At 47.7% G+C, this 13,364-nt stretch overlaps 1 protein-coding gene across 2 annotated transcripts in view; it reads left to right on the top strand.

Moving 5' to 3' along the window:
* Positions 1-13,364, top strand: part of CSMD2 (CUB and Sushi multiple domains 2) — a 598,960-nt gene that overhangs the window by 292,596 nt on the left and 293,000 nt on the right. For both annotated transcript variants that reach the window (XM_044237753.1, XM_044237754.1), the window contains one exon: positions 12,654-12,731. In XM_044237753.1, coding sequence (XP_044093688.1) covers positions 12,654-12,731 — 78 coding nt within the window. Of the gene's footprint in view, positions 1-12,653; positions 12,732-13,364 lie in introns of those variants that run through there.

The raw sequence follows: 13,364 nt of genomic DNA, 5'->3' as shown, positions 1-13,364 counted from the left end.
TCCAGACCAGGGGCACATAGTGCAAGCATATGCAGTAATCATTTAGTAACTCGGTTAGTGACTCGAGCAAGGTTCCTGAGCCTCAGCACTGTTGACATTGTGGCACGGGGAGCTCTTTGTTGTAGGGGACTGTCCACTGCATTTTGGGGTGCTCAGCAGCATCCCTGGCCTCCATCCACTAGATGCTAGATGCCAGTAGCATCTCCCTCAACACACGCAGTCATGATAACCAAGAAGTTTCCACACGTGGCCAAATGACCCCCACATACAGAATCACCCCCCATGAGAACCACTGCTCTGAAGGCAAGGAAACTTGGAAATGACTAAAATAATCTGCTTGGCAGCTTGCAAATACAGCCCCAAAGCCTGGCAACGATAGCTTTTAGTCAGGGGGCCGAGCAGGAGATAGAAGACATTCTGCCCAGCTTTCTGAGGAGGGTTTAGTGATGGGACATTTTATAGAGGATAGGATGGGATTAAAGGTCCCCAAAAGGATGATGAGGTCCTCAGAGACCACGCAACAGGGAGGCCTTCACCATAGTGGGGTAGAGGCCGGGGCAGAGGGAGTAGAAGATAAGCCACCCTTCTGAACTGAGGAGCCTGACCACTGCCAACCCACAGTGCAGGAGGAGGGGGCCTGGGAATCAGGAACCAGAGCAGGAGGAGGAGCCCAGAATCAGTAACCTGATCTCTCTCTTCTCTCTCCCTCCTGTCTGCTGTGCCTCCCATCTGCCAACCCCAAAGGAGTGAGAAACAGGGGAACAGAGGCCCTGCTGTGGCCCCCTGGTACTCTGGGAGGCTAGGAGCCTTACCAGAGGGCCCCCTTGCTCTAGCAGTGCTCAAGGCAGGACAGAGAAGTGTGAGGACTGGACCGAGGGACACATCAGCAGGGGGTCAGTTTCCACAACCCTCAGCTTGCTGGGATTAGTCTCAAGTGATTTATGGCACCTCAGGGCTAATCATTATAAACCCCTAAGTGGATTGATGAACAGTTGTAGGTTGTTTTGTTTTGTTTTGTTTTGCCCCCAGATACCAAATCATACATTGAACAAATAAATGAATAACCTACAACATGGCATATTCCATTCCCATCTCAGTCCAACGAGAACTTAGGGGTATTCTTGGCCAAACAGGATGTTCAGTACTACCTCAGGAAATCAGGGGACCAGAGTTCCAGTGTGAGTGTGCGTCCGGCTGGCTGTTGGACGGTGGGCAAGCGTGCTGAATTTTAAGCGTCTTGGTGTGACACGGCCATGTGACAGCACGGAAAGGGGAATGCGGCTATGCCAGGCTCTGCTGTCAAGGAGAACAGCTTAAAGAGAGGAACAGGCGTAAATCTATAAATTGCGTGCAGCCAGATAAGAGATACAACTGAGGCCTGGGAAAGGGTTCTAGGATTAGAGATAAAGGAGCAATTAGTTTAGTGGGAAGCAGTTAAAGAAGCCAAAATAAATAAATAAATGAAAAGGTGGCAGCAACATCAGTGTGGGCTCCAGAACGATGCCACACAGATAGTGAGGAACATTCCAGGTAGAGGGAAGGCAAGAAAGGGCTAAGTCTGAGGGCTAAGTCGTAGACCTGCGTGTCCAGGGAGGAGCTGGGCCAACTACAGCCCACAGGCCTGACCCAGCTCTCTGACTGTTTCTATGTGGTCCTCAAGCTGAGAATGCTTTTACGTTTTTAAACACTGAACAAGAAAATCAGAAGGTTTCGTGACACATGATAACTGTATGAAATATGAGTTTCTGCATCCGTAAATAAAGGTTTATGGAATACAGCCTTGCTCATTCATTTACAAAGTGTTGAGAGCCTCCGGAGTGCTACCAGGCTAGAGCTGGGCAGTCTACAGCTGAGACACGACCCACAGCCCAACTCATGCACTCTCAGGCCTCCCCTCTCCCCAAAAATATTTGCTGCCTCAGCTCGAAGCCCGCCATCCAGAGCGCAGGGCAATGATCAAGGCAGCGAGCTCGGAGCCCAGAGAGGGAGACAGGGATAACACTGAGAAGCTGCACTGAAGACAGGAAATCAGAGGTCTTTAACAAGCGTTGACAAAAGTTTAACATATGGGCACCTGGGTGGCTCAGTCAGTTAAGCATCTGCCTTCGGCTCAGGTCATGATCCCAGGGTCCTGAGATGGAGTCCCACCTTGGGCTCTGTGCTCAGCAGGGAGCCTGCTTTTCCCTCTCTCCCTCTGCCCCTTCCCCTGCTCATGCTCTCTCTCTCAAATAAATAAATACAAATCTATAAAAAAGTATTTTAAAAAAATTTAAAAAAAAACAAGAGAGACATAATCATATTTTCATTTCAGGAAGATCTTTGATTACTCTCAGATGATAATGGGAGGACAGTTAAGAGTCTTGGAGAACCTGAAATCTCCAAGGACCTAGACTTTAGGCAGAGGCAGAGAGAGACTGGAAGAGGCCTCCCCACGGTCACCTGCCTGGACTCGTGGCTTGTTAGATCTGGGAGCGAGAGGGGTGGAGGAAGGAGGCAGGGCATTCAGAGGTGAATTTTAGGTTTCTAGCTTGAGGGAGCAGGTGAAAAAATGACACTGTTAACCAAGGTGGCCTGGGGCAGACGCACATGAGGGTGGATTTGCTTGGAACATGTTGATCTACATTGATATTGGCATATCGGGGCTTAGGGGCCATCTAGTAGGTAGCTGGCTGGTCTGTCAGTCTGTAGCTCAGAGAAGCATCTGGGCTGGAGAGAGAGATGTGAAGACTCAAGGCAAAGTAGAGGCAGAGGTCACTGGTCCCCTCTCAGGACAGGAGTCCTCTTCAAACGTATAAAACATGAGAGGAGGGAGCCCAGAAGAGTGGTTTTCAAAGTGGGTTCCTTGGAGCCTGGAGGGCTTTTCCCCACAGCTGTTTTGAAAGGGACTGAGCAGGTGGGGCTCTAGGTTCATCCCCACCCCCACACCATCAACTTAAACCAAAGAGCAGTTCCTCTTTGATTTGCTTTGTGTAGGGGGCATTTACCTAGAAGTGTAACTGCAGGTTCCTCTACCTGAAATGTTTGGCAATCACAGAAATGGAAATTCCTTAAATTTCCTCCAGTTCTGGGAGACCACTGAGGTTATATAATCAATCCTTCTGCCTCCAGGCAAGGAATATTTTCAGTCCTCCTTGCAGTGCTAATTGCTTTCTTGCTTTCTTTTCAAGCCTGCAAGGAATGACATTGAGAAGAGCCTTTTTAAATGCCCCCAGAGGCTTATGTTCACAGCTGGTGAGGGTCTTTCCTGGCAAGGAAGAGAGCATACCTCCCAGCTTACTATTGCCCTGCTGGTCCCTAGAGAGGGAATGGTATTGACCCCCATGGGGCTAGTGGAAATTGAAGGAAGTCCTGCTAAAATATCTGGCACGTGACAGATGCTCAGGAATTGGAACCCGCAGGCCTCAGACTGCACCAGTCACATCTACTCCCTATTATAGGGGGAACCCCTTGTGCAGTGACAGGTAGACCTGGTGGCTCTGGCTCCTCAGCCATGGGCTCTCTGCTTGTCACTCCGACATCATGGTTACTGTCCGGTGCTCGACCCTCCCTCCAGCCAAATCCTAGCCTGACTCTGCTGTTCCTCACACTGTCTGTGTTGTCAAGTGAACTCTGGGAACCAGGAGTTGGGAGATACTCCACAGTGGGAGAATCAGCTCCTCTGCTTTCTGGAAGTCTGAGACACTGAGTCTCAGTTGTCTGCTGAAGAAACTCAAACATTTGAAACCAATTTGCATGCATTAAGATGCTTTTTATAGTAACAAACCCAAGCTTCTGCTTGGGTTTGAGCCAAAATGCCTCAGGCAGCCTATGTCCACGCTCAGACTCTTCTCTCCAATTCCTGTCCACCTGCTGAGCTGCTCAACCCTTGCCAGCCTCATTGTTATGTTCTGGATATCCAGGTGTCCTCCACGAATCGCAGACTTGCTGCTTCCAGGCTCAGGAGCCCAGAGCCCAGTGCCCCTGAGGCCAGCCTTCTAAACTCAATCAAAAGTGAGTCTGAACTGAAAACAGCATGAACACAAAATACAGCACCCCTCACCTCGCCTGCTTTCAAGGGCAACCCAGTCCTTTTGCCAGGAAATGAACTCCAAGCACATATTCTTCTAACAGTTGGTCATTTCTTCATCCACAGAGTCATCGGACGGTTCAGGGAAACTTCTGTGTGCTTGGCTCTGTCAGTCACAGGTCACAGATCTGTAAGCTTAGGGGACAAATAGCTAGGAGAACAGGACATGACATCACAGTAGAAAAAGGGCTTCAACAGACGCCCGGATGAAATCTTGTAAGGGCAGTGACTTCTCCCTGAGGTGGAGCCACAGCCACAGAGAGGAGATAGCCTTTGAGTCAGGCCTTCGCCAGCGAGAGGTAGCCAAGCAGGGAAGAGGGGAAAAAGACATGCCAGGTAGAGCAAAAAGTATTGCCCAGGCTGTGAAACCAACAACTGATGGCCATAGGAATTCCCTTAAATATCTTTCTTCTGGTCATTTTCTGACTTGTCAGAGGTTGCTTGTGAAGACCACCACACAGCCTGTTAACAATGGCAAAACACAAGTCTAGAAATTAGAACATTCCACTCCCATCATCCACTCTCCGCCATCTACCCAGCCATGATCCTTGTCTTCTTGAGGGATTCCAGTGGCTACAAGGTTTGCTGTGGTTAACCCACAGGCCTCACCAGCAGCACCCAACAAAGTACTTCTTACAGACGTCAGTTGTTTTGTACATCTTACTGCCCATAGTTGGGTTGATGATTTCTTTTTCCACCATATTCAAAACTCCACCCAGCATAGTGTATAACCAGCTTCTGAGGAGCTGTACATTATTTTCTAAACTATCGACAATCCTTCCTCTCCTGGATTTTTGGCAATGGTCGTTGGTGGCATTTTGAGTGTTCTCTTTCCATTGTTGCTATACCAGTTTTTTGCTCTTTGTTAGCTAGAGCAGTGAATTTAAAGTAGGAATGCACCAAAGCAAGGCACCCAGACAGTGCCTTTTCCAGCAACGGGTCTTGGAGCATTCACTGTATCTGTTACTCCTTCCTTTCATTTTCTTCCATGTCACTTGTCCTGGTGACCTTCAGCACAGCTCTGCCATCTAAAGTGTCACCAGATGTCCCTGGAGATTTTCTTTTCCAGGGTCACTAGTAGTGATTACCTGAATATTTCTCTTTTTGAATCTTGTCACTTCTTTCTTGCAAGCATGTGCCATCATCTTCCGTTACAATAACCTTTCCAACTTTTCCTAAATCATGAAACAAATGATCTTGAAAATTCAGAGCCTGGCTCTCTTTTCCAAATACCACACCATCAGTAGCAAAAGCTTTGTTGGTTCTTTCCCTGAGACCAGAACCTGAAGCTTGGGTTGCTATAATCAACAAGCTGACATTTACCATATTCCAAGTGAGTGTACTGAGGGCATCTTCAGCAGTCATAACCCAAGACTTTCATTAGACATTGGTGGTTTCAAGACTGAGTACCATGGACCGGACACTGGAAACCCTAAGTATCCTAGAATTTCCACTTCCGAACTATTGATGTCTTATTCAAGTAGGGAGATATGTAATTTTTGGCACCTTCTGTGCCTTTGATTCCTGCTTCAGTCCTTCAGTGTTTTCCTGCCCCATATTGCAAGGATATTCTTTGAACCTTTGTGATTCCATCAGAAACAATATTGCCGATTTGTCTGTCTCCATTTGCAGAAACTGTAGCAAACTGAGCAATGTCTTCAGAAGTTCTCACAGCTTTAGGCTCCTCATAAGTTTAGTAATTGCAGTATCAACACACAACATCACACCTTTCCTGATTTCCATTAGATTAACACATTTGCTCATCTTCTCAAAGCCTTCCATGGCCATGGCGCATGCCGGTACAGTGGAAACAGTGATGCCACCCCAGCCTCGTTATTTGTGTGTTGGCAACATCCTGATCAACAGTGGCACAATCGTCTTATATTTATCCCTCACCAAGTCCACTGACCTGGCAGCCGAAACCCCACCTTCCATTACATTGAGGCTTTCTCAGCTCTATTCCATACCACTGCCTTTCCACTGTTCTTCTCCATAGTAAGGGTTTCAGCGTCTGCTAGAAGGTCTGTACCTTGAAGCATTAGATCTTGGGCATCTGCAGCAAATTTTCCATCTTTGGCATAAATCTGAGAGAGGTAAGGAGCGAGTGTGCTAGACATTGACTTTGTCTAGCAAAGAACTGTGAATAATGAAAGCATATGTGCAGGGCTGGTGGCCAAGCAAGAGGCAGGCCATCAGCGACAAGGGAGGGACAGGGGAAAGTTTTCTTTCTTTTTTTTTTTTAATTAAATTTATTTATTTATTTTCAGAAAAACAGTATTCATTATTTTTTCACCACACCCAGTGCTCCATGCAATCCGTACCCTCTATAACACCCACCACCTGGTCCCCCAACCTCCCACCCTCCCGCCACGTCAAACCCCTCAGTTGTTTTTCAGAGTCCATAGTCTCTCATGATTCACCTCCCCTTCCAATTTACCCCAGCTCCCTTCTCCTCCCTAACTCTCCATGTCCTCCATGCTATTTGTTATGCTCCACAAATAAGTGAAACCATATGATAATTGACTCTCTCTGCTTGACTTATTTCACTCAGCATCATCTCTTCCAGTCCCGTCCATGTTGCTACAAAAGTTGGGTATTCATCCTTTCTGATGGAGGCATAATACTCCATAGTGTATATGGACCACATCTTCCTTATCCATTCATCCGTTGAAGGGCATCTTGGCTCTTTCCACAGTTTGGCGACCGTGGCCATTGCTGTTATAAACATTGGGGTACAGATGGCCCTTCTTTTCATGACATCTGTATCTTTGGGGTAAATACCCAGGAGTGCAATTGCAGGGTCATAGGGAAGTTCTATTTTTAATTTCTTGAGGAATCTCCACACTGTTCTCCAAAGAGGCTGTACCAACTTGCATTCCCATCAACAGTGTAAAAGGGTTCCCCGTTCTCCACATCGTCTCCAACACATGTTGTTTCCTGTCTTGCTAATTTTGGCCATTCTAACTGGTGTAAGGTGATATCTCAATGTGGTTTTAATTTGAATCTCCCTGATGGCCAGTGATGATGAACATTTTTTCATGTGTCTGATAGCCATTTGTATGTCTTGATTGGAGAAGTGTCTGTTCATGTCTTCTGCCCATTTTTTGATATGTTCGCCTGTTTTGTGTGTGTTGAGTTTGAGGAGTTCTTTATAGATCCTGGATATCAACCTTTTGTCTGTTCTGTCTTTTGCAAATATCTTCTCCCATTCCATGGGTTGCCTCTTTGTTTTCTTGACTGTTTCCTTTGCTATGCAGAAGCTTTTGATTTTGATGAAGTCCCAAAAGTTTATTTTCACTTTTGTTTCCTTTGCCTTTGGAGACATATCTTGAAAGAAGTTGCTGTGGCTGATATTGAAGAGATTACTGCCTATGTTCTCCTCTAGGGTTCTGATGGATTCCTGTCTCACGTTGAGGTCTTTTATCCATTTTGAGTTTATCTTTGTGTACGGTGTAAGAGAATGGTCGAGTTTCATTCTTCTACATATAGCTGAAAAATCAGATTCTGGTTTCTAAAAGATCATCCTCTGCAACACTTTTTGGAGTGAGTTAGAAAGAGTAAATTGGTGAATGAAATCCAAGCAAAAAAGAGTTTTAGGGCAAGAGTGGCTTAGAATCCTGAAAGAAAGATATACATTGGATGATTTTTTTTCTAAGGCTGAATGAACTAGGTTTGGTGTGGAACAGGTGTGGGGAGATGAAGGTATGGTCCAGCCAGTCATACAGCCAAGTGGTGGGGAAAAAGGAGTGATCAGAATTAGCGCCGGGCTCAGTCTTGTGAAGGGAAGTCTGACTCCTTTGGGAGGAGGAGAAGCTGCAGGTTCCTCCACTTTGTGATTCCCAGAGCCTTGGGGACAGGTTTAGCACCTCCCCTCCTCCACCAACAGGTCCTTGTCTCTTGCTAGCTCAGCCCAATAACTCATGCTGCAGACTAGAAAGGAATTTGTATTGCCAGATTCTTCTAGCTAAATGTGTACCATGTGTCCCGCTAACCTTTACAACAGCGGGGAAATGTCTTGTAATTAACCAGAATATAAAGGATGAATGGAGCAGCCTGGCAGTCTCCTGTAGTCATTATCATTCGGAGGAGATGAATGTACCTAGTAAGATTTCCATCAACCAGTTCAAGCCAGCACTTTTCTCTGGGAGTCCTGATTTTGTTCACAGTGCAAAAACATGTGCAAAAGGGAATTATATTTTGTATGTGAGTGTTTGGGGCCACGCATACCCAAGGGCACAAATTTGTTGTGGGTGTGCCGATTGTAGACACAGGTACATGTGGATCTGTGTGCAGGCAAGTACATATGTGCATTGAGGTGTGCATACAAGTGTGGCCGGGACTGTGGAGCTGGCCCCAGGTTCCGTTATATCTGAGGTGCATCAATGGTTACAAAATCCATTTTAAAGACCAGAACTTCGGTGTAATATCATTGGCACTACACTGTGGGTGCTCCTTGAATGAATGAATGAATGAATGAACAAATGAATGAATGGATACATGCCAGAAATTCTATAGGTTCTTGCTACTTTATCCTTCCTTTCTGATTGGGTCTGTCAGTGGCATACTGTGGAGATCTAGAGGCAGAAGCCCTCTTGTTCTCTGATGCTTTTTACCTGGCCTGCCCTGGTCTGTCGAGCTAGCTCTTACTAAGCTCATTTTGTGACTGATTTCCCACAGTGCTCCTTTTTCCTTGATCACTCACCGCCCACTTGGTCAGACTGTTTAAGAGACAAATTGGTTGTCGATAATTCAGGGTGTGACAACTTCCCTGGAATTGCTCAAAAACTGAGGCCCCGGCATATATGGAGGCAATTTCTTGATGTCCACATCCCCACTAATATGGATCTTGCCAAGAGCTTACCCCCCAAGCCAAGACCACTTTCCTGATCCGTTCATCAGCTCCCACTATGGTATGGGTCCACTGTATGGACTCCCCTCCCCAGAGCCTGGGCCTGGGCCAATTGGGCCTGACATACATCCTTTAGAGATTGTGTTGTTGGTGAGGAACCACCATCGGGAGAGCAGGACCCCTGCCTTCCCCAGGCTTTTGTGTGGTGCTCACAGACAGCACCTCACAGACAGCACAGGCCATGCACTTCTGAGACCAACTCAGAGGAGTAAGTAGTCCAAGGTTTATATGTAAATTAAGAAGCCCCCTGAGGCTTCTCAGGTTCCTTCTCATTCACTTCTTACCGCTTTAGCAAGTTCCATCCTGCAATAAGTAACAGGAAGGACAGAGTTCATTCCTGCTGGGGAGGATGATGATGTCAGCCACCGCTAACAGTGGCCCAAGGGTTATAAAGCACTGACCTGGTGGGTTACACAGCCCTTCTTGGGGAAGGCCGAGTAAAGTAGATGGGCACAGAAGTTAGAATGATTCCTTCTGGAGCCTCTTCCTGAGTGCAACCTTGAGAAGAAGAAAGAAGGGCTCCCTCTTAACCATCCCCTCATGCCCACCTGCCTCTCATTGTCCCTCTTCAGCAGCTGCAGGGAAAACTGAAGGAGCATTTACCCCTGGAATGGCATTCGTGGTGCATCGGCCCCTCCTCACCTCCCTTCTTCCAGAGAATACTAGGACAGGAAACGAGGGAACTGGGGATACTCGTACTTCCTCCTTCCTGGCCAGGTGCCCAGAGTCATCTGCACAGACCTCCCATAGAGTGAACCACACTGGGTCATGGAGACGCCTCGCCCCACCCCAGCCCCAGTGCCAGGGCATCAGGGAGAAGAACTCGAGCTATCCCCACAGTACTGGGACGAGCCCTGTTCTCTTAGGGATGACTGAATCCAAGGAATTTCCCCCCTGCTGCACTGTATTAGATAGGCTTGAATAATGCATGTTTCCCTACTAATACCCTCTGTTTGATAATGGGTCCACGTTAGTGTTCATTGGAAATTTTCCTGCTGGATACACATGGAAAGTAATGCACATTTATAAAAAGACTTTGAATGCAAGTTGGGAAGCAGTGACTCCATGGTAGTAACTGAATTTGATCAGGCATTCAGTTTAGCAGCTTGCCAGGGGACAAACCCTTTGGGAGCTTTTTGATATAGGCATATCTGGGGGTTGTAGGGGGTTGGGAGATGGGCCCCTGCATGCCTGATCACTGTGGGCTTTAGTTCCGGGACTGGCATGTTACCGCAAGTGCAGAGCAAGTACGAGTTTTTCAGGACTGAGCTGGGGCAAAGGAAAGATTCTGGAGAAGATCAACAGTGCCCCTGGGATGGCTTTGGGGGCAGGTCACAAGAGAAGATGCTAAGGTTCAGCCAAGAGCACAGCTGCCTCCTGGCTGTGCGACCCATAGCAAATCACTTAAACCACTCTGAACTGCCATGTGATTATCTATCACATAGGTATAGTAACCACAGTCAAGGTCGATGGATGTGTAAGGAGCAAATGAAATGATTATCGAGGGCCCACCATGTACCAGGATCTATTCTAGGCATGGAGGAGGCACCAGTGAACAAAACAGACGAAAATCCCTGCCTTCCTGGAGCTTACATTGCAATGTGAGGGGACACAAACCAATGATCCTGGGTGTTAGAAAGTTAGGGAGGTAAAGTAGGGAAGGGAGCTGCGGAGCAGGGGGGCGGTGTCACTGTAATCAGTGGTCAGAGAAGGCGTTTGTTTCTGCAGGAAAGCGGGGTTTGCACAGATGCTTCCAAGGAAAAAGGGAGTCATGAAGATACCTTTGGAGAAGAACATTTTAGGGAGCTGGCAGGTAGAAGCAGGAACACACTTGGCATATTTTAGGAACACCAGGGAGGCCCATGTGGCCGAACAAGAGCGATTAAGGTTGAAGATAAGGTCGGAGGGGTGCTGGGAGGGCAGATGGGACTGTGAAGGCCACTTGAAAGATGGGCTTTTACTTTAGGAGAGGCAGGTTGCCACTGAAGGGTTTTGAGCAGAGATATAATATGGTCTGACTTAGGGTTTTATTTATTTTTTTTTTTTGACATAGAGTGTATTATTTGTTTCAGGGGTACAGGTCTGCGAATCATCAGTCTTACACAATTCACAGCACTCACCATAGCACATAGCCTCCCCAGTGTCCATCACCCAGCCACCCCATCCCTCCCACCACCCTCCTCTCCAACAGCCCTCAGTTTGTTTCCTGAGATTAACAGTCTCTTATGGTTTGTTTCCCTCTCTGGTTTTGTCTTGTTTCATTTTTCCCTCCTTTCCCCTATGATCCTCTGTCTTGTTTCTCAAATTCCTCATATTAGTGAGATCATATGATAATGTCTTTCTCTGACTGACTTATTTCACTAGCATAATACCCTCTAGTTCTATCCACATCATTGCAAATGGCAAGATTTGGGGGTTTTGATGGTTGCATAATATTCCACTGTGTGTGTGTGTGTGTGTGTGTGTGTGTGTACCACATCTTCTTTATCCATTCATCTGTTGATGGACATCTAGGCTCTTTCCATAGTTTGACTAATGTGGACATCGCTGCTGTAAACTTTGGGGTGTACGGGTCTGACTTATGTTTTAAAAGGATCCCTCTGGCCCTTGTATTAGAACAGGCTATATGGGGCAGGGAGGATGGGAGATCATGGCAACCAGGGAGAATCACCAGAGATTTCCATGACAGACAGGGAAACTGTACTTGGGAGCTACTTGGAAGGGTCTGAGGGATCCTGACGGATCAGGTGTGGATAGTAGGTGTGAGGGAAACAGACAAGTCAGGGATGCTGACCTGAATAAAAGAACTTGAAAGGCATTTAGCCCAGGGCCTGGCACACAGGAAGTGCCTGGTCACAGTTGCTGCTACCACTGCTGGGTACTCATCAGAGAGGGCTGAGCCACCAGCAGGGGCCAGCAGGGAGAAGGCTTGAGGGTCTGGGACAGATGCATCGAGCAGTATACCCAGAGAACGGATGAAGCCCTTAGAGGCCAGCAAAATGTCTTGGGGACCTGGGGAAGTTAGACAGAAAGGAGGTGGATGGCTTCAAAGGATTGGCCTTTGGAACAGTGGCATCCTGGCTCTGATGCCTTTTCTGCGCTATTTAGCAAACTCCTGGTGAGCTGTGGTCTGGACTGAGATGGGATCAGAACCCAATTTAGTCATCAGGGCATCACCTGAGCCAGGCACCATCCCCCAGGGACCTCCAGGACTCTGCTTCCCCTGCCCACAGTAGGTCGGCTAGCATAGGCTGGGCTCAGCTAGCCAACTGGCTCTGCCACATATGCTCCTCATCCTCCTGGGACCAATCATGATCTCTCCCAGGGATGTTCGGGATGTGAGAGGACAAGCCTAATATGACAGGTACTTTGCAAGCCTTCAGACATATCAAGACCTCCAAAATTCCAGTTGCTGAACCCAAAGTCAACAGGTGAGGGAATATGCCCCACCTTTTTAATGGAAAGAACTATAAAGTCACATTGCAAAGTGTGAGGATATAGGGAGGGTGACAGTTTGGGGGGCATTGCTGCAATCAAGTGCACCTTTTGCCCAGAGGGGTTTCTGGCTTTGACCCACCCTGGAATATCCCAAGCTAAGAGTGGGGATTATTCTAGAAGGACGCCATCCCTAGTCACCGATAACAACTAAAATAGTTTTCCCTCTTACCTCCTCTCTAGTTAAGAAGCAAATTGAGTTGAAGTCTCGAGGTGTGAAGCTGATGCCCAGCAAACACAACAGCCAGAAGACATCTGTGTGTAAGTGTCTGCCTGCCTGCTCGCCTGCCGGGCCTCTTGCTTGAGGTCAGACCCACTGGTGCTGTGACTGCAGGGAAGCCAGATGATGCTAGAGTGATTTCCCTTCAATCCTGCCTCCTTCTGTCTCGGGTTCTGCACATGGACACACTGACCTAGTGGCCAGTGAGCAGCCCCAGGGTCTGACCTTTGCCTCCTCCTCTTCCACCTCCTCCTCCACCTCTTCCTCCTCCTCCTCATCCTTTTCCCTGCATTTCCCTCCCTCCTCCTCTTTCCCTCTCACTTCCCATTGTAACTGTAGTCCAGGGAGTCATTACTGCTACATTTCTTTCTTTATTTTTCCTTTTGAATCACTTCCACCTGCTAAAACAGTCCTCTTTCTGCTCCTTGCCTAGGAGTCAGTTACCCCCAACTGGGATCTTGGATGCTGCAGGGTCCCCATTGCAGATCCCAGAGCAAGATCCTGTTCCAGGGTCCCTGGACCTGGCTGGGCTAGAGGGTGGGCTCCTGCATTCAACCTCTCAGTCAGTGCTGGGGTCTCTCTGCTGGGGCATGGGGCAGTTTTGTCTATGAGAACATGTTTCTGCTATTGGTGTTTGAATGATTAAAAGGGGAACATCCGGTGCTGGGGAATGG

The sequence above is a fragment of the Neovison vison genome, chromosome 2 (genome assembly GCF_020171115.1).
Source record: "Neovison vison isolate M4711 chromosome 2, ASM_NN_V1, whole genome shotgun sequence".
Lineage (NCBI taxonomy): Eukaryota > Metazoa > Chordata > Mammalia > Carnivora > Mustelidae > Neogale > Neogale vison.
The sequence above is the reverse complement of the archived record's forward strand: the minus strand, read 5'-3'. Positions and strand labels throughout refer to the sequence as shown.